General features: G+C 51.4%; 1 protein-coding gene across 15 annotated transcripts in view; it reads right to left on the bottom strand.

Moving 5' to 3' along the window:
• Positions 1 to 22,734, bottom strand: part of LOC133348392 (homeobox protein cut-like 1) — a 195,416-nt gene that overhangs the window by 42,232 nt on the left and 130,450 nt on the right. For 11 of the 15 annotated variants that reach the window (XM_061561171.1, XM_061561176.1, XM_061561177.1 and 8 more), the window contains 5 exons: positions 14,611 to 14,746; positions 13,701 to 13,777; positions 13,045 to 13,111; positions 9,875 to 9,926; positions 8,384 to 8,524 (listed from right to left, as the gene is read on the bottom strand). In XM_061561171.1, coding sequence (XP_061417155.1) covers positions 8,384 to 8,524; positions 9,875 to 9,926; positions 13,045 to 13,111; positions 13,701 to 13,777; positions 14,611 to 14,746 — 473 coding nt within the window. The remainder of the gene's footprint in view (positions 1 to 8,383; positions 8,525 to 9,874; positions 9,927 to 13,044; positions 13,112 to 13,700; positions 13,778 to 14,610; positions 14,747 to 22,734) is intronic. The other 4 variants (XM_061561172.1, XM_061561175.1, XM_061561179.1 and 1 more) reach the window with 2 other exon arrangements.

The following is a 22,734-nucleotide window of genomic DNA, read 5'->3' as shown; positions in this document are numbered from 1 at the left end:
CAAAGACAGCAGCAGGCGTCAGGGTCGGGATCGAACCCACGACCTCCTGCATAGTTAACATCTCTTAGGCAACGCGGCGCCCGTATTGCCTGACCCATCTCTGGTGGCACACGAGACAACTTCTCGACAGCGCCATCACCTCCCAGGGGGGCGTCCACCCGGCGTCTGAACGGCAGTTGGCGCACCGTCACGGCGGCCTCATTTTCTTAGCGGCGCCGGCGTCGACGACAGCGGGAGTCGGCCCCGTGCCCGGGCCGTAGGCGTCGCGGCCCGACATTCAGCGGGACGCGTTTAATTCCAGTGCCGTAATTTTTCAGAGCTCTTTGAGCAGTGCCCCCCCCCCCCCCCCCCGTAACGTAAAACGAGGGGCCGCGGTCCTGCCAATTATCAGCAGATACTCCTCCGCCGTAATGTTACCCATCAATTCCTGTCGACGCGCGTGGCACGAGATCGCCGACCTGGTAATGGAGAAAAATGACGTCTCCAACGCCAACTATTAATCTCCATTAGGTTCAACAACTCTCCGCATAAACCTGACAGACCCATGAATTACTAATATTTAATTACGGCAGTGGGACATGGCACGGGGCATTATTAACGCTGCTCCTATGCACACCACCATCGGCTCTGAAACTTTTATAAGTACCGAGCATAAGTGTGTACACGTCCAACGTGCGAGCTGGCGTGGGGGTGGGGAGGGGTAAAGGAGGTGAAGGCCGAAGCCACGGTGCTCGGATTTTGTAATGCGGCTCACTGGAGGGTTAATGAAGCTCAAACGAGAAGAGCAGCAGAACCTTGAGCGTCAAGCCTACAAAACAGGGCCTCTAATTACGTCCCGTGGCCTCCACCGCGAATCCATCGGACCGAGCCCCCAGGCATCTCGCGGGGGGGGGGAGGCGGGGAGCGAGCATCCAAGCCACCATTTTAATTCGTACGGGTTTGTGTTTTTGTTGTCTTAAGTTATTAATGAATGAACGCACTCTTTTTTTCTCTCTCCCTCTTCTAATTGCGCGCACTTTTACGTAAAGTGTTTACAGCGTTACCCGAGGCCAAAAAACCGCCAACAACGGTCGAATTACGCGAGCGCTTCAACCCACCACAACTTCTGACGCACGGAAAGCTGAAGCGATAAACAGCGTGCGGCTCTGAAGTGTTACAAACCTCATGCCGCCCCCCTCGCGAAAACACTGTCGTTTATTTACCCAAACGCTTAATGGGAAATTAATTAAGTTTGCACAAAAAAGCTGCCTGTGCGAAAGGGGCGAAAAAATTAAGGGGGGAAACAAAAGGGCCGTTCTACGCGCTGCTTTAAAAGATTACGGCGCGTTCGTGAGGAAGTCGCGAGCCATACTCCCCCCCCCCACGCGCCGATGTGGTAATTGCGTCAATTGCCGCGCAATTAGGGCAGTGCAACAAAAAAAACCTCGACGAAACAATCACGCGGAAGTGGGTGGGTGGGTGGCGGCGCTGCCGCCGCTCGGTGACAAATCGCCCACGGAATCCCAAGAATGCTCTCCATCACCGAGGGCCCCCACCCCTCCCTCGCTCGCTCCGCAGTTGGGGGGCTGCCGCACGCCGTCGGCGCGCCACTCATTTGCCCTGTGTCGGGGTCAGCTCCGTCGGTGGGTTTCGCGCGGGAGCGTGGCTTTTCTCCTGCGCGCTCGTGAAATGGAGGTGTATTAAAATGTGTTTTAGTTGCTCGTCAAAATGCACTCGTTGATTCCCAACAACGTCCGTGTTGTACATCGGCAATTGTGTTCAACTGCCGTACCGCGGCGTCACGACCAACTCTTCTCTTCTCTTTCTTCTTCCCTGCCGCTGCTCTACTTTGGAATTCTCTCCGACGGTTCTCTTTTCCCAAGCCTCGTTCAATAAAAGAAACGTACAAATAATTTTTTTTATCTATTACAACTTCAGTCACGGTGTTCGTTTTGCTGACCCCTTGGCGTTTTGGGCTTTTGGGCCTGCGGTCAACAAGAGTGATTTTCATGACCGTAAATGAATTGACAGGTGATTATTCAAAGGTCCTCCCTCATGACAGAACTTGTTTCTAAAAAAATAGTTATTGTTACAGAATGCGGGGGCGCATCACCACTGGAAAACCACCGCCGATTTCCAAAAACGCTGCCACAGCCTCATAACCCGTGCTCATTTATGCCAACTCCGGAGAGATAATTACCATCGATGAATAATTACCGTTACGCCAACGACGACGATGATGATTACGACAATGACAAGAATTGTGAAGAATACGTGTCCAACCTTTCTCCCGCTCAGCATAGTTTCAAAGGGAAATTAAAAAAGAAAAATCAATTGGCTGTGAGCACATCCCTTGCAATTGTTTACACAATAACCCGAGGCCCGGGGTCCTGGGGCACGGCGCTGGGTATGAATGAGAATCACAGCAGAGATGAAGCCTTAATGGGATTTCACGGCGCATTTGGCGCGGACACTCAGCCAACCGTCATCCATATACGCTACATCACCGTGGACCCCGACCTTTGCACCGATAAAAAAAAAAACCCACAACGCCACTCAAGACGTAACCCAACCTAATAATTTACCGCCCGCTCCTGAGCGACTTTTAATAATTTAACGACAACAAACAAACACAACGAAGGAGACAAAAAAAAAAGGTTCGCGTGCACAATTAAATTGGATATCGGGGCGAAAGAGGAATTGCCAGCCGTGAACGCGGAGGGTTGTCTATGGTCTGGTCTCCGGCTCGGATAGCGCAGATCCACAATTACCTGCTGACACCACTTGCGGCGGGTGGGATTCGACTCAGAGGTAGCTCTCAAGAGCCCCTCTGCAGGATATTTGGCCTACTGCCCCCCCCAGCTTCCATACTGGTCAGGCGTCCTGGAAGAGGTGGAGTTATCCGCACTTTTACCCCACCGCACAGGAACATTTCGCCTTTGTCTCAACTGATCATTTCAGATTCAATGCCCAGGTCTCACCGGCACTACTTTGACTCTCTAAATAGCCGCTTGCGCAAATCTGACGCCGCAGTCCCAAACGGCCATTTTTTGCCATGACACGGCGTGTCGCGAAGAGCAACGCTTTCGCGGGCGATCTTTCTCCGTACTTCGTTACGATCGAAGGTGGCAAATGCCAATGCCCAAACGTTGGCTTTGTTGTCGCCCACTAGGGCGGCCGGGCGGGCCTGCGTGCTTGTTGCCCATCTCGCCCCGTGGCTTTGCGCGACGGGGGTCCGAGGGCCGAGGGGGCCTAGGCCGAGGACCGTGAGCCAAACTGCACCGGCATCCCAAACCAGACGCAAGTCATCTCTCGCTTGCTCGCTTGTCAACGTTGCGGCTCCTTGTCAATCCACTGCAGGGCGAAGCCCTCGCCGCAACTGCCGGTCAAGTTCAAGTCGGTGGAGGTGATGCTTGGAGGTATCGCTCGCTGCTAAAGGCTTGTCGTGGAACGGGGATTGAACTCACGTGGGCCAGGTTCACAAGGCGGAATCGGAATATTGATTTATTGCTGGAGGAATCCGATGAGCTGTAAAGTTATTTTTCGCAGATGTCCAGTAAGGAGCACGGGGTCAGAACGTCACAACAACAATAATACAAAAACAACAATAGGTAGTGCAAAGTACAGGAAAGGTAAGCAAATCACAAAAAGAGTACAAATATAACTAATGCATTTTTATTTTACCAGGTAAGGCGCACTGAGCTATTGGCTTCTTTTTTTAGGAGCAACCTGGTCACAAATGACAGCGCAACAAAGTGGCACGTCACGTGGAAATTTATGGCCGCCAAATAATCATCAGAACAATAATCTAATCGCGCGTTTCAAAGTCTGGCAATGCCGCTAACCGCCGCGCGACCACTTCACTTCACCCGTTGGTCATGAAGCATCAGACAACGGCACAATTCACTCTGGGGCGGCCCTTACTCTCCGTTTTAGCTTCGCGAGCGGCGTCATTAACAAGACGCGGGGGTTTTTATTTAATTTTTCCCTTCCCTTGACATCGTCGTATCTCGCTTGCTCGCGCTCTCTCTCTCCCACTTTGTTTTTGCGTCTTGTTTTGGACGCCATAAAGAAAATGAAAGCGAATAAAGCAACTCATTCGTTTAATGTAACCTCATTTGCGCGGGCTCCAATCAACGTAATGATAACCACGCAAATAAAGAGGGCGACGCGCGCTAGGATTAGGCTCTCTCAATCGACGGGACGAACGCAATCGTCAGATTAATTACGTTACGCTATGGATTAATTGTGTCCGCCCCCCCCTCCGCCCCCTCCCCCAGCACTTCCCCCTCATTCTCTCCGCGACTAATCGTACTGGAGCGGGCCGATATCGACGAACGTGGCGCAAGCGAAACCAAACCCGGGCAACCGTCTAAAGAGGTCAGAGGTCAACGAAAACAATCGTTTGGTTTTGTGAGAATTCTTGAGCAGAACTCGGGAGATTACGACTGACGCCCTCTCGATCGGCGGATTCACACTGCTCGCACTTTAACGACTCATTAACGACTCATTAACTACTTGGCTCCAAATGTAGCCAACTATCTCCATCCGTGAATGGGCTCCATGACATTTATCTAACGTTGACCATATTCTCTGGTTGACTTTTTTTTGCACTTTAGACCTCATCGTCGTCATCGTCACCGTAAGGAGAGGCTGCCCCCGAACGCTGCGGTGAAGGTTTGCACGGAAGACACGTCACTAACAAAACATCAGTTGTCATCTATCTGCTGCTGGACAAAAGCCTCGCCCCAACAAAATCACCACCACCTCTCACGGTCCTACGATGCAACAATCCACCGAGCATCCCGCAACACGAGCTGATCTCGTCGCTGCGTCCGCTCGTCAGACGTCCGTCTCAGGCGAGCTCTCTCCTTTTGGCTGCTACCCCTTGCTCAGTCTCAACTACCGAGCATTGTCCCTTCTAGCGAAGTGTTCTCCGTAAGCGCGCTTTGGCATTTCTTAACATAAAAAGCTCTCGCAAGCCAAAATCAGAGTAAATCGTTCAAAAACGACGGCGCGATGATTAATGCCGATAACTCCAAAAACACAGAAATGGTCACAAGGCTCCAGTGAGCCTCCGTGTCTCACCGGGGGTGGTTGAGTCGGTAATGGCCCTAAGTTGGAAATCTTTACCTACCGCAGTAATAGTCATAATTGCGCAAAACCCTTTTTTTTTAAGGAAAGTAATTTTTTAAATTGCTCCCCCTCCCCGCCTGCCATATTCTGTACCCACCCCCACCACCACCCACACCCTCCCCCCCCCCACCACCACCACCCCCACCACCACCGCCAGCACAGCCCCTGCCGCCCGCTTCCCCTCCCGCCACGGCCTGTTTTTGTACGCCGGCTAATTGTACATATGTTGAGCTGATACGGCTCCCAGCACGAAGAGAGCAACGAACTTGACTGTTTAATGATCAGCCAGGGGACCCTTCTCAGGCGCGTCCCGACGGTGCCCACGTCTACTTAACAACTGCGCACGCACGCAGGGAATATCTCTATCTTTATCCCACGCCCCCCCGCTTCCACCATTGTGCTCGTCCCCTCTCCGCATTAAATTATATATTTTTTTACACTTTTCTCACCGACACCTTCCATTGCAGCAAAATTTCAAAGCGGACGCTCTGGGCAGAAATATGTAAATGTGAGAGCGCCAGTGGCGGTGGCGGCGGTTGCGGCCGCAGGGGCGGTGGGCGCGCCTACCCGCGTTGGCTCGAATTACAGCCCGTTACCGTTTACGCCAGCCGTGAACGTCGGCCTTTGTGTTTTTTTTTTCTTCCCCGAAATGATTTTTCTAACCCTCCCTCGCCGCTGTTGGCCGCGTGCCCCGTTTACCAGAAAATCAATACGAGCGCCGGATTTTACGTTCAAAATTTGATAGAAGGCCGAGGAAGTCGCAGAGCACTTATTTAAGTTCCGCTAAAAAAAACGGTTGTTCAGCTCTGCGCACGCGCCCGCGCGCTCTTTCCCCCCCCCCCCCCCCCACCGGCCGCTCGCTTTCTCCGCGGCGTGAGCGCGCGAAACCGAAGGGTGCGGGGGGGGGAGGCTTTGAGATTCCGGCGGCGACCTCGCGACGAAGCGCGCGGCGGCGGCCTTCGTCGGAAGGAAATTCAAGTGGAGGATAAAAGCGGCAGAAAAAAAAAACCGCAGGACCGGAGGAAGCTGTTCAGTGGTGGCATCTGCGCGATCAATTGCCCCTGCAGGGCACTAACCGTGACACTCCCACAGTGACGGCCGCCAAAGTCTTGTCGTGCACAAGCCAGACGGCCATCACCTCTCGACCTACGTGAAAGCGATGGCTTTGATTTTACCCAGCAGAAGCTTCTGTGAGTCTCAAGCCTCTCTTTTTTTTCCGCCACGAGGGTCCTGCTACGTCGAGACGTTTGGCCAAATTCCACCGATAGGTATTTGGCTTTGTGTGGGAGGAAACTAGGGAAAGCCGAACGGTACCCACGCACATAAGACGAAATGACATTCAAAGCTCTGCACAGATTGATTCAAGAAATGAATGTAAGTACTCAGCCAAGTCTACAACTTGTGATATTTCCAGGCAGTCTCAAATCCCAAGTATTTAACCAAGCTGAGCCCTGTGCCCATCTTCCGAGTTCTGGCAAAATCGGGCAGATTCAGGGTGATTTTCATAATTACGGTTTTTGGGTTAGATCGGGTAAGTATAAATGTGTCGTAACCCTTCACCACCCGACACAGCCAGTAAAGTTTGTTACGTAAACAACGCGCCAATTAGCTACTACTTCAGCCCACCAGTGTGTTGGAGAGTAAACCCACAACATTTACTGGATTTATTTGATCTAACCCAAAAACCTTTATTATCAGTAACATTGGTCACAAAAGCCTGCGTGTTAAACGGGGTGATTTTGTCGTCGGCAAAATACGGATGTCATTCAAAGCTAGTATATGTCTTGAGACATATACTCCCTTTCGTGACGAGTGGATTGATAAAAACATGTAGCACGTGGGAAAGTGACCAGGCCACGTTACTGACCCACACCACCCTTTCACGTGTGCTGCTCAGACTTTTAATAGACGCTCACTAACAACACTAGCCTTGGCCGTCCACGGGGGAGCCTTGTTTTGTCCACATAACATCACACACTAATAAAAACGGAACATTCCCGACCCGGAGAAAATGAACGTGAACGTGTAACGACGCAAACGTCACAGCTCTTCCGCTGGTCGCACAGCGACGATATCCTGCGAGAGGGAAGCCTCCGGAAAGAATGTTTTTTATTAAAAGAGAAAACCTGTTGCTCTGAGGCCCCGGGGCTCCCAACGTTGATTTTTTTCACCAGCCACGCGGGCCAAGGGGGCCTCGCGAGGTCAGAGCGCTGAGCTGGCACCGCTGAGATCCTGAAGTTCCAATTTGGGTTTCTGCTGCCCATAATTTTAATTTTTTCAGAACTGATTTTTGTCTTTCGTTTGTTGTTGTCCTTGCCCCGCACCTCCGATTGGTTTGGTTGGCTACGTACGGCGCGGAAGAAGTTCAACGTAGGTACGTATGTTAAAGCGAGTCCTCAAGCTTGGTGGAATTTATGGTCTCAGCCCCGGTCACCATTGACAGTACAAACACAAAAAACTCTACTGTTATTAAATTTTGTTCAGCATTTGAAAAAAACACATCAGTTTGAATGTCACGTGACAAACGTTGCTGCCTGTAACGTGGCCGATTGGAAATTGCTGCCTTCTACGGTTCTACGAGCAGAGGGCACTCTCAGGGTTCACGGAAGTAGTTCTATGATATCCACTTCTGGTGGTGTTCTACGACTGTCCGATTGCACGCACGATACGATAATAAATCCCACTGCCGGACACCAACAATATCGTGGCCTTATAAGGTAGCAGAGTAACACTGTACTTGCCAAGCCTCGTACTTATTTAAACCATTTCACCGCACACCAGTTGCCTGGGTGGGCAAGCGTGGTACAAAGATCGCTGATGTAGCTCTACTGGATTTGTTTTTCTCCGGATAATCAAGAAGTGAAAAAAAACCCAAAAAAAACGTCACTCAATGAAGATTCGTCCAAACTTACAGTGACTTAAACCAAACTAAATAATGTTTATTTCACCAGCTAAAAATCCACAGAGCTATATAGCTCTTTTTCCTAAGTGACCTGGCCAATAAGTGGCTTATCATGTGTAAATTTATAGCAGAAGCCAAATACTCTAAACGCTCGTTGATTCTTAAATGTGGAGGGAAAAACCTGAGGACCTGGAGAAAAATACACGCGACCACGTAGAGAGAGAGACAAGCAAACTCCAAATATACGGGCATCATTAGGGTCGGGATCAAACCCACGACCTCCTGCATACCAGGCGAGGTAGTTAACATCTTGACACCGTGGCGGCGAGCCCAGCGCCTTGCCGCTCCACACCGCCCCTCACTCACCGAGGGGGCAGGCACAGCCGGCTGCCCTCCCGGGCGGGAAGGCTCTTCGGGCATTGCTCCCTCCTCCTCTTCCTCCTCCTCTTCCTCCTCCTCCAGTTCTTCCGTCCCCCTGCCCTCCTCCATCCGCTCGGCGTCCTCCTGCTGTGAACGAGATTGCGTTGGCGAGATGCGCCGGCCTGTGTGGAGGCGCGCGTACACATGCACACTGACACGTGCGCACGCGTGTGTATAGGGGAGCGCGCTGCACTACGAACCCGGCAACCCGGGTTCGACTCCCGCTCACAGCCAACACCAATGACGATTAATTATCTGAACCGGTCCTGGGCCTCCCTGAGGTCGACTCAGCCTCAAATGAGTACCCGGTGCGGTGTATAAACATCGCCACTGGGCAGACAAATGCGGCTGGGCGTGTTGCTGGCCACCCACCCCCTCGTGTGCCGTGCCGGCCTTCATAGGTGCTCGCTAACAGCATTTGCCCCAACAGTCTGCTAAGGCTATACGGGGGATCTTTGTCTTTTGTATGTGTATGTGTCCTTGCGTGCAAAATGTACGCACCGGACCGCATCAGTGCCAAGAAGAACAATCCCTTTATTTATCCAGGAAAGCCTCACTGAGTCTCCAGACTCTTCTTAGGAGGGTCCTTCAGTGGCATGTTCAGCCAATTCCATTCACAAGTGTTTGGTTTTCTCTCACAAGCCAGAGGCCCCAGAGAGAACTGACGCATATGCCCGATGTGATAACACTCGAAGCTCCACACAGATGAATTATAGAATCCATTGCTGTGCTGCCTTCTCCTGACCGCCTCGTGAGTCTAGCTTACAATACCTACTGTTCCCAGGCGGTCTCCCATCCGAGTGCTAACCAGGCCCAAACATACTTAGTCTCCGAGATCGCAACAAGATCGGGCGGTTTGGGGTGCGAGAATGGGAGGGGGGGGATTAGAAGGGAGGGAGGTTTGGGAGGGTTGGGAGGGTGTGTTGGGAGGGAGTGACAGAGGGAACGAGGGAGGGAGCGACGGAGGGAACGAGGGAGGGAGGGAGTGAGGGGGGGGGGAAGGGGGGGAGGGGGGGAGGGAGGGTCCAGAGCCCGCGGAGGAATTAGGAATTACGCGTCGTTACGCAGCCGGGCAAGGAACGACAAGGCCCCTTTAACGAGGGCTCGGCATCCTCTTAACGAGATGCAAATCCGGGCTAATTGCGCGCCCCTTGGCAAAATTATGCCGCCATTAAGCACAACACAATCAAACCTCTTTACGGTAACCGCTTTACTTTTTTTTTACCAAGACAATGACAAATCAAAACAGATTTTTTTTCCTTTTTGCTCGCTTACGTGGGAGCGGTGAGCTCATCTCAATTATCAATCGCTGAATGTCACACTCCTGCCATTGACACGTCCCTCTCGCAGCGGCGCCTTGTGGGGTGGAGCGGGCGAGCGGGCGGGAGGCGAGGGTGTGAGGTGTGTTCGTTAGTTACCACGGCAACGGTCGCGTACCTGCCGCGAGTCGTCTGTCTCCGCGCAGTCGGGCTGCTCGGCGCTGTTCCCACTGCACGCGCGCGTGAACAAAGACAAGGAGCACCCGTATAGCCTCATCAGACTGTTGGGGCGAGCGCGAGGGCATATGAAGGCTGGCACAGCGGGTGAATGGGTGGTGTGGCCAGCAACGCGCCCAGCCCACTGCTGATGCTTACACACCGTACCAGTTACTCATTTAAGGCTGAATCGACCCAGAACCAGCTCAGACCTGTACACACAAACACGTGCATGTGCCAACACGTGTACGTACATGTGCACACACACACAAACACTTGCACGCGCCAACATGTGCACACACACACAAATGCACGCACGCAATATGCACACGCAAGCAAGAATGCAGGCATGCACCATTAACAAAAAAATATTCCCGTGCACTTTGATTGTGCGTCTATTTTCGTTGATTTCTTTTTGACTCGTGAATTCGTTAGTTTTTTTTTTCTTGCGCAAGCAGCCTCTAGAAACCAAGCAAAAGATTTTTCCACTGACTCCCGCATCTCCCTACGGGCAGAAGAGCTTTCACACCACGCTGAGCAATGTCCCCTACGCGACACCATCGGCCTCCGCTGGAAATCCGTTCAGGGGTCTGTCGTATTTGCTCCACCTCTGGAATTCACTCTGCACGTTCGTTGCAGACGGAGAAGAAAAAATCGGTTGCTTCTCTCCGTGGCCGTCTGGGCCAACATGTTCCCCCGTTGCACGAGCTGAACCAAATTCGACACGAAAACTAAAAATTCTTGCCGCTGCTTTTTTTTTTTTAACCGTCATCGCTGGCGTGAGATGAGACCGCCCCTAATCGCTGAACACGAGGAACCCGGTCCTGGTTTAATCTCAAGAGGAGAGGACAGTCCAGGATTCGGGCTCAGATTCTCAACGGAGTCGGCGCGGTGAGCCCGACACGGGCACCGTTGGCGTGAGCGTCACCAGCCCACTGCGAGCCGCTCGTCATCGCAAGATGAGCCGCGGCAGAAGCCACCGGGGTCGCACCTCTCTCCCCGCAGCTGGCCGGGTGTGGTCAAGGCTCGGTGCTGCATTCGGAAAGGGACGGCCGGAGAGATTTGAACGGCCGCTTTGCCAAGGCAGCGTCACTCGTCGGTGGGCGGTGGTGGCGGGGGGGCATCTCCCAGCCAGCGCGACGACCAACGACGCGACCTAACTTAACGCGGCCGCACTAATACGTCCCCAACAACTTCATGATCCCCCGCGCCCCCCCCCCCCCCCCGCTACCTTCATCTCCTCCACCGGTTCCCCCCCGGACACCCGGAACGAAACGGTTCGTTCCGGCCCATAATCAGCGACACATGCTTGTCGCTGTCAGGGTGGCCGTGGGCCATGCAGGTGTGCGCCGAGATTTTTGAGATCGTTTTAAATTTCACGCGGCGGAGCCAGGGGGGGGGGAGGTGAAGGGTGAAGGGGGGCGGCAGGAGCGGAGGGATTTTATCGGTGTACGGGCAACGCCGTTCCCGCCCACCATCCAAGCATCCCACCCCACACCTCTGCACCCCCACCTCCCCTCCTCGCTCCTCCCCTCCTCCTTCTCCTCTTCCCATTGCCCCCCACCTCCGCAACAACCCACACCCCCCCCCTCTCCCCACATGTCATCAACATCGCGGAGAGATAGGCACGAGAGCGAGCGAGCGCGCAGTGCGCTTCAGCGAGCAGAGGGGGGCCTCGAGGCTTTAGGCGCAGGCCACCATTAAGCAGAGGCCACGCAAGCGAAAATAACAGTTACTAAACAAAACGGCGTCTTGAAGAAATGCATTACGATGGCGAGGTCTGCCCTGCCACTCATTTACGGAGCCCGCCTGTGTGCGGGGATGGGTGTGGGTGGGTGGGGGCCCGAAAAAACACAACAAAAAAACCACAACAACGGCCTGCAACCAACCCAAACGCAGCGCAGCAGCCGGGACGCGGGTTCCCCAGTGGCTGCAGTGTCGCATGAGCGATGATATTTTATTTTCTTACCTGACGCCTGCAAAAAAAAAACAAAGAGCAACGGGCGCCCGAGCCCTTTACGACACGATTCTAGAAGCGCTGCTGGCGTCGTATTAACCCACAGCGCTCGCCGCCCGCCCGCCCGTCAATCCGTACGGAAGTCCGTCCGTCTGTCTACCTGTCTATCTGTCCGCCCGATTGTGCGGCGAGTTTGTCACTTCGACCGTACACATACCTGGGAAAAATGCAGCATGGAACGCCTTGAAATTTGTAGCATAAATTGCACATTGCCACGGGTGCCAATGTGCAATTTACGGCAACGTATACAGTCCTGTATTCAGGCTTATTCATTCTATAGTCCCGTACAGAACTGTAGCATTATTATTATTAAACGAGCAAGTTTTATGCTATAAATTAATGATCTTCAGCGATTAATCATACATTCATTGCAGTACTGTTTTCATCATCTTTGCTGCTGCTGTGGCTGCTATCATTAGTTTTCATCGCCTTAATGATCAATAATTAGAAAAATGACAGCGGAATAATAATGCCATTACTATTAATGTACTGTTATGATTGTGGTTAATACTCTTATCACACTGTTACCATCATCACCATTAATATCACCGTCTATTATTCCAGAAATAACTATTATAATTACCATTACGGCAATTAACTATGTCATCATCGTTATCATTGTTACCGCATACATTATTATATCCTACTCGTTATTGTCTAAGCGTTGTCATCGCTCCAAGAGTTGCGTCTACCCATCATCGTGTTGCTCTACGCCTGTGTTCCCGCGCGTCCTATTTCTGTTTGTCATTGCAGTTTGACGCGTAGGCTTTCGCGACCAATATTATCCACAATATTGGTAATGTTATCCATGATGTGAAGCTTTCGTGACTGCAGGAATTACTCTTTGGTTCTTTCGGTAAAGTCACGTGGAAAGAAAATTTTTAAATTAAATAATAGCATACGACGTTTCCATTGCAACACAAGCAATCATCGTCAGGTACAAATGAAAGAGAAAACAAACCTAGTAAACTTAGAAATATAATGCAATACAACAACACAGATAGTCGGCTAACAGAACAGTCAACACCCTACCTATTTTTATTTCTACGCTACTGTGCGTTGTCACTGTAACGTTACCGTGCGTCGTCACGGTCGCGTTGCCGTGCATTACTCACTTGACGGCGACACGATCCAAGCGCTTGCTCTTCAGTGCCGCCACCTCGTCCCGTGTCCTCTCCACGGCTGTGCCGAGCCATCGAACGCAAACCAACAAAGTACACGTCAAACACATGTGGCGGTATTGCACACTATGGGCTCTCACAGCTAAAAATGATGATGAAAGGCGATGAAGGCAATCATTATCATTTATTTTAATTAGGTTAGAGCTCGCCGAGCCAAATAGAAATCCATTTTGCAAGAGAAGCGACACTTGGCAGAAACAGAAAAAGTGCGTGCAGGTTGCAAACAAAGGCACAGGGGTAGCAGCAGCGGGGAGCAATGGCTCCGCTATGGTGATGATTCTTAATAAGGATGATACTGGTAAAAAGCTGTCTCATCATACTACTGCTGCCTAAAAATAGCGTGGCCATAATTTTTTATCTTGATGGACTTAAAAAAAGCTGTGTGGATTCTACACGTGGGACGGTGAGGTCATGCGGAATGCAAGGCATGATGGGAGGACTGGGCCAGGCCTACGGTTGCTATACATTTCCACTTGATATGCCACTTCGTTGAGCTATCGTTTGTGGCCAGGTTGCTTCTGAAAAATAACTAAGAGCTCAGCGGGCTTTACCTGGTAAAAATAAAAAATAGTTTAGTTTCCGACGCTCACCTGCGTGGAGGTCCTGAACCCGGCGTTCCGCGTCTGCCACCTTGGCCGAAAGCTCAACCTGAGAGTCTCGCAGTTTTCTGCGCGAAAATCAAAAACGGAAACATCGAGGAGGAGTTACGAAAACTGACGTGGGCGCCAAGAGCGAAGAGTGAATAATGAAACGAGCCTCCCCTGCGACGATTCGGCATCCATCAATAAATCGGTTCCGTCCGCCGTGAACAAAAAAAATTTGCGTGTAAAAAAAAAAACACGAAAAGTCTTGCAAGCGTCCACAAAACTATACTTCTCCGCATCTACAAAATCAACAAAAGGAACACTTCAGACGATTCAAGGGCAGCCCAGAACCGCTTCTGATAACGCTGCCAGCCCTGGTTGGGAATCGAACTAGGGTAGCAAGATTCATCATGCGGTATGCTAACTACCGCATCACTACTCTCAAAAGTGCATACAAAAAGACAAAGATCCCCTGTGTAGCCTTTAACAGACCGTTGCAACAATTGCTGTTAGCGAACACCTATGAAAGGGGTGGGTGGCCAACAGCATACCCGGCCACCTTTGTCTTCCCAGTACTGATGTTTACACATGGTCACAAGGTACTGATCTATAGCCAATCTGACCCGAGGTTCGGCCCAGGTCAATGACAGGGAAGTGAACCGAGGTCGCCGGGTAGGAGGGAAGTGTGTAAACCAATCCACCTGCTTCGTGCGCACGATGTACGTGGCAGATTCGTTCTCGCTCGGAATTAAGGGCCGTGCTGCTCGGTGTGCCCTCTCCATCACCTTCCCCTCCCTCCCATCATCATCATCATCGTCGTCGTCGATTCCTCTAATCCTCTTCTTCTCTCCTTCCTTACCCTTCCACCATTACCTCATCATCTATCCCTCTACCTTCTACTCCAACCCTCCCGCACCGTTCGCTGTGCTCATCCTGCCGCTGGTGGTCGGCCTCCCTCTCCAGGGCGTCGCGCAGGACTTGGCTCTCGGCCTCCACGTCTTGCAGCCGCTCCAGCGTCTCCTCCAGGCGCTCCAGCTGCACCGCGGGGTCTGCTTGTGGCGGCACGCGGCGACACAAAGACACGCGCACACGCGTACAGACACACGTAGTTTAGTTTTCTGTCCTCCGATAAGCACGGGTGGCGACGTACGGTGCAAAAGGCGTTCAACATACATAGACACGTCTGCGCATACGTACACACACACACGTGCCCACATGTACAAACACACGCGCGCACGTACAGACACATACGTACAGACACACCCGCCTGCATGTACACACACGTGCATGCACGTACACACAGACATGTACTGACACACCTGTGCACACACGTACAAACGCACGCGCGCACGTATAGACACAGACACGTACTGACACGCGCGCCCACGCGTACAGACGCATGCGCGCGCACGCACATACACACAGCGGGGTTGTGGTCTTCAACGCGTGAGTGAGCACTCCTACGCGAACAACATCAGGATTTAACGGGCTCAAGCATCGACGCGTCGATTCATCGACTGCAGCGCTCGTGATACGCCCGTCAGCCTCCGAGCCCCGGAGCAGTTGCGTAACGCATCCCTCTTCCTGTCTCAGCCTCTCTCTGCTTATTTGTGCACCCTTAAGCTTCCGTTTCATATTCTTCGTCAGCGTCCGTGTTTCTTATCCATATGTCATAGCAGGCAAACATATACACAATGGCCACTTCCACAGCCTCAGACAGACCATCTCTAGCCCCGCCCTCTTACCCTGAGGCTGCACCCATCTCAGGCCTACACAAGACCTTGAGTTTCAGTGGCTTTCTCTCTCTCACCTGAAGACGGTCGCTTGTGTTGCGATCAAAACGTCGTGATCTATTAATTTTCTATCTACGTGACTTTACCCCAAGAACCAAAGAGGATGGATTCCTGCAGTCACGAAAGCTTCAAATCAAGATATACACCGATTAAAACGTGTTTTTTTTCCCTTCGGCATACTCAAAACGTTGCTCTTGATTATTAAGTTTGGCTTTGCAGCAGCGCTTTCAAGCTGCTGTCTCGCTCTTTATGCCATCATTCTGATCTTTACCTGGTTATAAACAACGGCGTTCAATCTGCTTCATTACATAACACCGCTGGCAGCCCGTGCCGCCCCAGGCTAACCCCGCGGCAAACCGGCCACATTTCTAGCCTGGGTAGGCTGCTACTGGGCCAAGCGTCGTTGGCGAGCGCCTATTAAGGTCGTGGGGAGGTGGGGCCACATTCATTGCTCGTGAATTGAACAAAGCGCAGTTCCAGAGAGACCTCACCCGAGTCAAACCCAGGTGAGGGTCCAGGGCTGCTTCAACTCGTCGTTGTGGCATAGGCCAAGAATTAGATCCGGATTGTGGAATCGAGCGCAGTTTCACGAACAAAAACGCATTTCAATTCGAACCTGGGCTCACGTCGAAATCCAGTGAAACCATGTCTTCTCGACGGCGTACAGAGAAAGTAAGATGGGGGGGGGGGGGGGTATAAAAAATAACTCTGTTTACAGAATTATTCCGGAGTGCTGTACACACAGACAAGGGGCCCATATACTGCGACTGTTACTCGAACAGAAACGTGCCACCTGATGAAAACTCAAATACGTGTCGGGATCAGTTCCATTTTTAAGGCACGTACCGATACTCGCTGTTTGTATCGCGACCTATTTAACCATGATTGTAGTTAAGGTCTGTGTGCTCTATAACGTCTGTACCATCGCATTCCTGCTGCGGTAAATAAAATCTACCTATACCCTGAGCGTTTGCGGTTAGGCGAAAATAAGCGCGGAATTAAACCAAGAACACACACTCAGGTATGCGGTTCTAGAATTGCTTGTGTTTAGTTTGTTGTCCTTCCCCCGCACCTCGATTAGCGCGGTTGGCTACGTACGGTGCGAAAGATGTTCAACATACACACATACATGACACGCACGCCCACTGCGTACGGTCACAGGACGGACCCCTGCCACGGACGGCCAAAGATGCCAAGCGTAAACAAATAATGAAGACAAAAAAATGTGTTTTAGACCCCGTGTTAAACCCGGTTTCCGTAGTTGGTCACCAACACGTCCCGATGATGCGAAACGACCGCGCGGAGCGTGTCGGTGACCGACGCGGAAAGGAGCGCCGCGCCGGACAAATCGTCGCATCGCGCGGTTCCGGCCGCACGACGGCACCTCCGATTAGCACGGTTGGCTACGTACGGTGCGAAATAAGTTCAACGTACGTACATGCACACAAAGATGAGTCACACGAGGATGAAGATGGGGGGGGGGGGACGGGACACACACACAAAAAGGAAAGCGAGCAAAATAAAATCTAAACAAAAAAGCATTCAGGGTTAAAAACACAAAAACAACAAAAAAGCAGGCATGGCAACAAGCAACAGGAGCGGGCGCGAACGAGGGGAATGAAAATTCCATCGGCGCAGCGGGGAAACGCGTGAACCTGTGACCCCCCCCGCCCCAGTGCGGGCGTTTGGGTCCAGCGAGGTGCAAGAGCGGGTGAGGACAGCCTCCGGTTATTCATTAATGTACGTATTTATTTACTCACTGAGCGCTTTGTTGATGGTTGTGCTGCTCTTGATGTACTGGATCTAGAGCAGCATCGGGCATGAATGAATACAAACTGCTAAGAATCCCGAAGCTGCTGTCATCTGGCTCGCCCCGTGTTGAGCACAACAACAAAATAACAATAATCATTACCGAACGTAAAGTGGGCACGCTATTCGCAAATGTGTTGGTCATCTACCTGTGATAGTCTGGCACTTGAGCAGGGTTGTACACCAGTGTGTGTTGAACAATTCAGTTCTTATTTCCCCTATTCCTATCCTGGTCGTCACTTTAATCATCAACAACAGCATCGCCATTCCTTGGTCAACACAATAGCGAGATTAATCACGAACGAAGGAGAAAAACGAATTACTACTTACTACAGGGGCTCAACGTCCCCCGTCGCGGAAGTTTCGTGCTCCTTGCGTACAACGTCTTGCCGACGAGACCCAACAGCGTCGAAGCTAGCACCAGCATTTTGCCGTCGTGAAAAATAAACAACTGCTGCAAAGGACTAGTCGAGAGAGAGCCCACAGGGCGATGAGACCAAAATAAAATCTATTTTACGCGGTGCCACAGACTTCTTGCTTGTCCAGTATTTATCCACTGCGCGCGATCCTACACCACCATGCTTGACGAGCTTCACACGGCTCAAATTATGAGTGGACCAACTTAGTTAGCATGACGGGGGGCCCCACAATGAGATAATTTTGCCGGGTCCCACGCGCCCAGCAAGCGGATGGACAAATTACAGGGGAAGCGACGACAATACTTTTAGAACGAGGCCCTGGGCGCCATCCCACTTAGCCCAGGAGATAGCCTTGCTCCCTACTAGGCCCCCCCCCCACCCCCGGAGGAGAGAGAGCTAGAGAGAGCGGTTCCGGCCCGACATTTGTCTCGAGACACCGCTCATTTCGGCGCCCCTGAGGAGTGGGTGTTTTCAAGGTGGGCCCCAGGGAGGCTCCATGCAAGACGTCCCCGTGGACCTCATCAGGACGGGCTGCCTCACAAAAATAACTTTATTATTAGCGATAGTTTGTCTACTCTCCGCGTCTTGCTCTGCTGCACACCGGCCCGCAGCTCTCCCGCGGTTTTGCAGATGGGGGTGGGGGGGTGGGATGAGTGGGGACGGGATAAGCTCGAGGACATAATCTTAATGACCACCGCCGCCGCCACCACAACGCTCGTCGTAGCAATCGCGATCGCCATTACCTTCATAACCATCGTCGCACCGCAAATGTCCCGAGTCATCGTCATGGCCACTGCCTAATAACCATTACCGTCACGGTCACTGTGACCTTGCGAGTCCAACTCTGGCGGTGACTAATTCTCGCTCCAGTGATCTTCTTCACACATCCAGGAAAGCTTTTGCTTCATGAATGCGTGCACGTGTGTCTGCGTGCGATTGAAGTGAGCGGTAGTTGCGGCGTTTAGTGCGTTGGGCTACGAACCTGGCGACCCGAGTTCGATTCATGCTCACAGCCAACACCAGTGGCGACTCAGCCTCAAATGAGTACCTGGTACTTTGCATAAATATCGTCACCGGGGAAACAAAGGTGGCCGTGCATGGTGCTGACCACCCACCCCCTCGTGTGCCTTGCCGACCCGACCTTTATGGGTGCTACTCGCTAACAGCACTTGCCCCCAACAGTCTGTTAAGGCTATACGGGGAATCTTTGTCTTTTTAATACGTACTGCTCGGAACCCATATTGTTGGGGTTATTTGTCTTTGTGCCTTCGAGTGCCTCTCTGCTCCTCCGATCGTCTGCCCCTGGCCGCCCGTGCCCGTCCCCGCGTGTGGGTTTCAGGGTTCACGTGAACGGTCCGCAAAAATAGCCGGGGGTTTCCCTGGATCCCGGGGTGACCAGGGTTCATCGGGGTGACCAAGGTTCAATTTGGCGGCCAGGGAAAGTCAAAATTCGAATCGCGGGGAATCTGGCTATATGCCCTTGCGGCAGAGGTCGCAACAGGGTACCCGATACCCGTACCCTACCCGATACCCGGCTACCCGTACCCAGCCGGGTACCCAGCCGGGTACGGGTACCCGTTTGCGACCCTGGTGTGGCCGGGTACGGGTAGACCGTGAAGTCACTGGTGAGTAACTGTTTGTCACTCATTTCTCAACGTCTTGTCTCTTCTCACAATTCAAGTTCCTAGAATCAACCCACCCGCGCCTGCAACATGGCTTCATCCCAGAGGTCGCAATCAGGTACCCGATACCCGTACCCTACCCGGCCGGGAACGGGTAGGGTACGGCCGGGTACGGGTACCCGTTTGCGACCCTGGTGCGGCCGGGTACGGGTAAGGAATCAAAACCCGTTTGCGACCTCTGCCTTGCGGTGGTCTCGTCCTAAGACGGCCAAAATAAAACCCAGCGTGCCACGTCAACGCGACGGAAAACTGGGTCGGGAGCGGGTGCTGGGGACGCGGGCCCCCCATTCAGTCTGTAAGCCTCATCAGCCAAGCCCTGGTGCTCGCTAAGAGCACAGCTGCCACGGCAGCATTATCCTTTACGCGCTTGTGGACACCGCTGCGTATGAGCGCACCGTACGCACACGTTGATTGATCTTCTTTCGCACCGTACGTAAACGTAGGTTGATCTTCTTTCGCACCGTACATAAACGTAGGTTGATCTTCTTTCGCACCGTACGTATACGTAGGTTGATCTTCTTTCGCACCGTACGTATACGTAGGTTGATCTTCTTTCGCACCGTACGTAAACGTAGGTTGATCTTTTTTTGCACCGTACGTATACGTAGGTTGATCTTCTTTTGCACCGTACGCATACGTAGGTTGATCTTCTTTCGCACCGTACGTATACGTAGGTTGATCTTCTTTCGCACCGTACGTAAACGTAGGTTGATCTTCTTTCGCACCGTACGTAAACGTAGGTTGATCTTCTTTCGCACCGTACGTAAACGTAGGTTGATCTTCTTTCGCACCGTACGTATACGTAGGTTGATCTTCTTTCGCACCGTACGTATACGTAGGTTGATCTTCTTTCGCACCGTACGTAAACGTAGGTTGATCTTCTTTCGCACCGTACGTATACGTAGGTTGATCTTCTTTCGCACCGTACGTAAACGTAGGTTGATCTTCTTTCGCACCGTACGTAAACGTAGGTTGATCTTCTTTCGCGCCGTACGTATACGTAGGTTGATCTTCTTTCGCACCGTACGTAAACGTAGGTTGATCTTCTTTCGCACCGTACTTATACGTAGGTTGATCTTCTTTCGCACCGTACGTATACGTAGGTTGATCTTCTTTCGCACCGTACTTATACGTAGGTTGATCTTCTTTCGCACCGTACGTAAACGTAGGTTGATCTTCTTTCGCACCGTACTTATACGTAGGTTGATCTTCTTTCGCACCGTACGTATACGTAGGTTGATCTTCTTTCGCGCCGTACGCAAACGTAGGTTGATCTTCTTTCGCACCGTACGTATACGTAGGTTGATCTTCTTTCGCACCGTACTTATACGTAGGTTGATCTTCTTTCGCACCGTACGTATACGTAGGTTGATCTTCTTTCGCACCGTACGTAAACGTAGGTTGATCTTCTTTCGCACCGTACGTATACGTAGGTTGATCTTCTTTTGCACCGTACGTAAACGTAGGTTGATCTTCTTTCGCACCGTACGTAAACGTAGGTTGATCTTCTTTCGCACCGTACGTAAACGTAGGTTGAACTTCTTTCGCGCCGTACGTAGCCAACCGTGCTAATCGGAGGGTGCGATACCCCCCGTCACCAATTATTACAGGATCAGTTGTGTCCGAACCTGTAAGGGGCCTTCATCAAGGTCGATACAAAGGCTCAAATGGGTAACCACGTGGTGTCGCCATGCGTGTGCTCGTACGAACATCGGTGCCGGGGAGACAAAGGCGGCCGGGCGTGGTGCTGGCCACCCCACCCCCATGTGCGCCGTGCCGGCCTTCGTAGACGCTCCTCGCTAACATCTGTTAAATGCTATACCATTATCTGTAAATCTAATTATGCAAACATATTTGTTTAGTTCCTCGATAGTGTTATTTTCTAATTGCTTATGCCTCAAAAGTACATAAAATGGCTCTTATTCCTAACAATCTTTGCTTTTGTGACCAGTGATATTTTGTAATTTACCTATTTTCAATGACAAAACGTGGTGTGCATGTGTCAACATTCCCTTCACATAAAAGTCCTGGTCACAAAAGCAAAGTTTGTGTGTGTAATAATTGCCGTTTCCTATACTTTTGAGGCATAAGCAATTAGAAACTACCACTTACTACCCAGGAACATTAGTCGTGTTACACAATGTGGTGATCTACATGATTTCTTTCGTGTTTGGTCGATGGTGGTGGTGGTGGTGGCCGTGTCTGCGTGCGTGCGATACAACGCGAGGATGATTTTGATCGATTATTTTCGATCGATTATTATTGATCGATTATTTTCGATCGATTATTTTCGATCGATTATTTTCGATCAGCACCACTCTCAACGACGATCGGCGCAAGCATCGAATAACGGCGCGCACAGTTACTGCATTTAAAGACAAACACACAAACAAATGCACGTTTTATACGATTCGTACGTCTCAAAGCGATCCTTGGAGAGGAGGGGGGTTGTTTCGCGTCGAACCTCCTTCGCAGCCAGCCGCGTAAGGCGCGAACCGATCGAGTTTTCCAAATCGATTCCTCCACTAATCGATTGGAGAAATCGCAACGACGATTCGAAGCGTCGAACCCCCTTTGCCAGCCATCCGCTCGAGGCGCTAACCGCTCGATTTATCCACTAATCGATTCCTCCACTAATCGATTGAGAAATCGCAAAGACGATTCGAAGCGTCGAACCCCCGTTGCGGCCAACCGCTAACCGATCGATTTCGCCAGTAAATCGATTTTCTTCACTAATCGATTGGAGAAATGTCAACGATTCGAAGCGTCGAACCCCCTTTGCGGCCAACCGCTAACCGATCGATTTCTCCACTAATCGATTCGAAAAATCGCAACCAAGAATCGAATCGTTCGACTGTAAAGAACCACGCTACAGTACTTTGTAATTTGTAACTGTGCCGTGGTGGAAGTTTCTAGAGGCACTTCTCCCTCCAACTTGATGAGGGAAATACTCTTCGGGTTTTTTCGGTAAAGTCACGTAGGTAAAATAATAATAATAATAAAATAATAATAAATGAAAATACCTAAAAAAATGTAAAGTTATTTTAATAATAACTAAATAATTTAGTTATTTTCTTTTATTATATTTCTTTCCCTACGTGACTTTACCGAAAAAACCTAAGAGTATGAATCCTTGCAGTCACGAAAGCTTCAAATCTAGAATTGATGTTCACACACCACCCCAGTTACTCGTTTTGAGGCTGAGTCGACCTAGGGGAGGCCCAGGACCGGTTCACATAATCGTCACCGGTGGTGGCCGTGAGCGGGAATCGAACTCGGGTCGCCGGGTTCGTAGCGCGGCGCGCTGACCGCTACACTACAATGCGTGACGCTTCCA

The sequence above is a fragment of the Lethenteron reissneri genome, chromosome 27 (assembly GCF_015708825.2).
Source record: "Lethenteron reissneri isolate LAM-NWPU_2019-01 chromosome 27, ASM1570882v1, whole genome shotgun sequence".
NCBI lineage: Eukaryota > Metazoa > Chordata > Hyperoartia > Petromyzontiformes > Petromyzontidae > Lethenteron > Lethenteron reissneri.
This window is presented reverse-complemented; position numbering and strand designations above follow the sequence as displayed.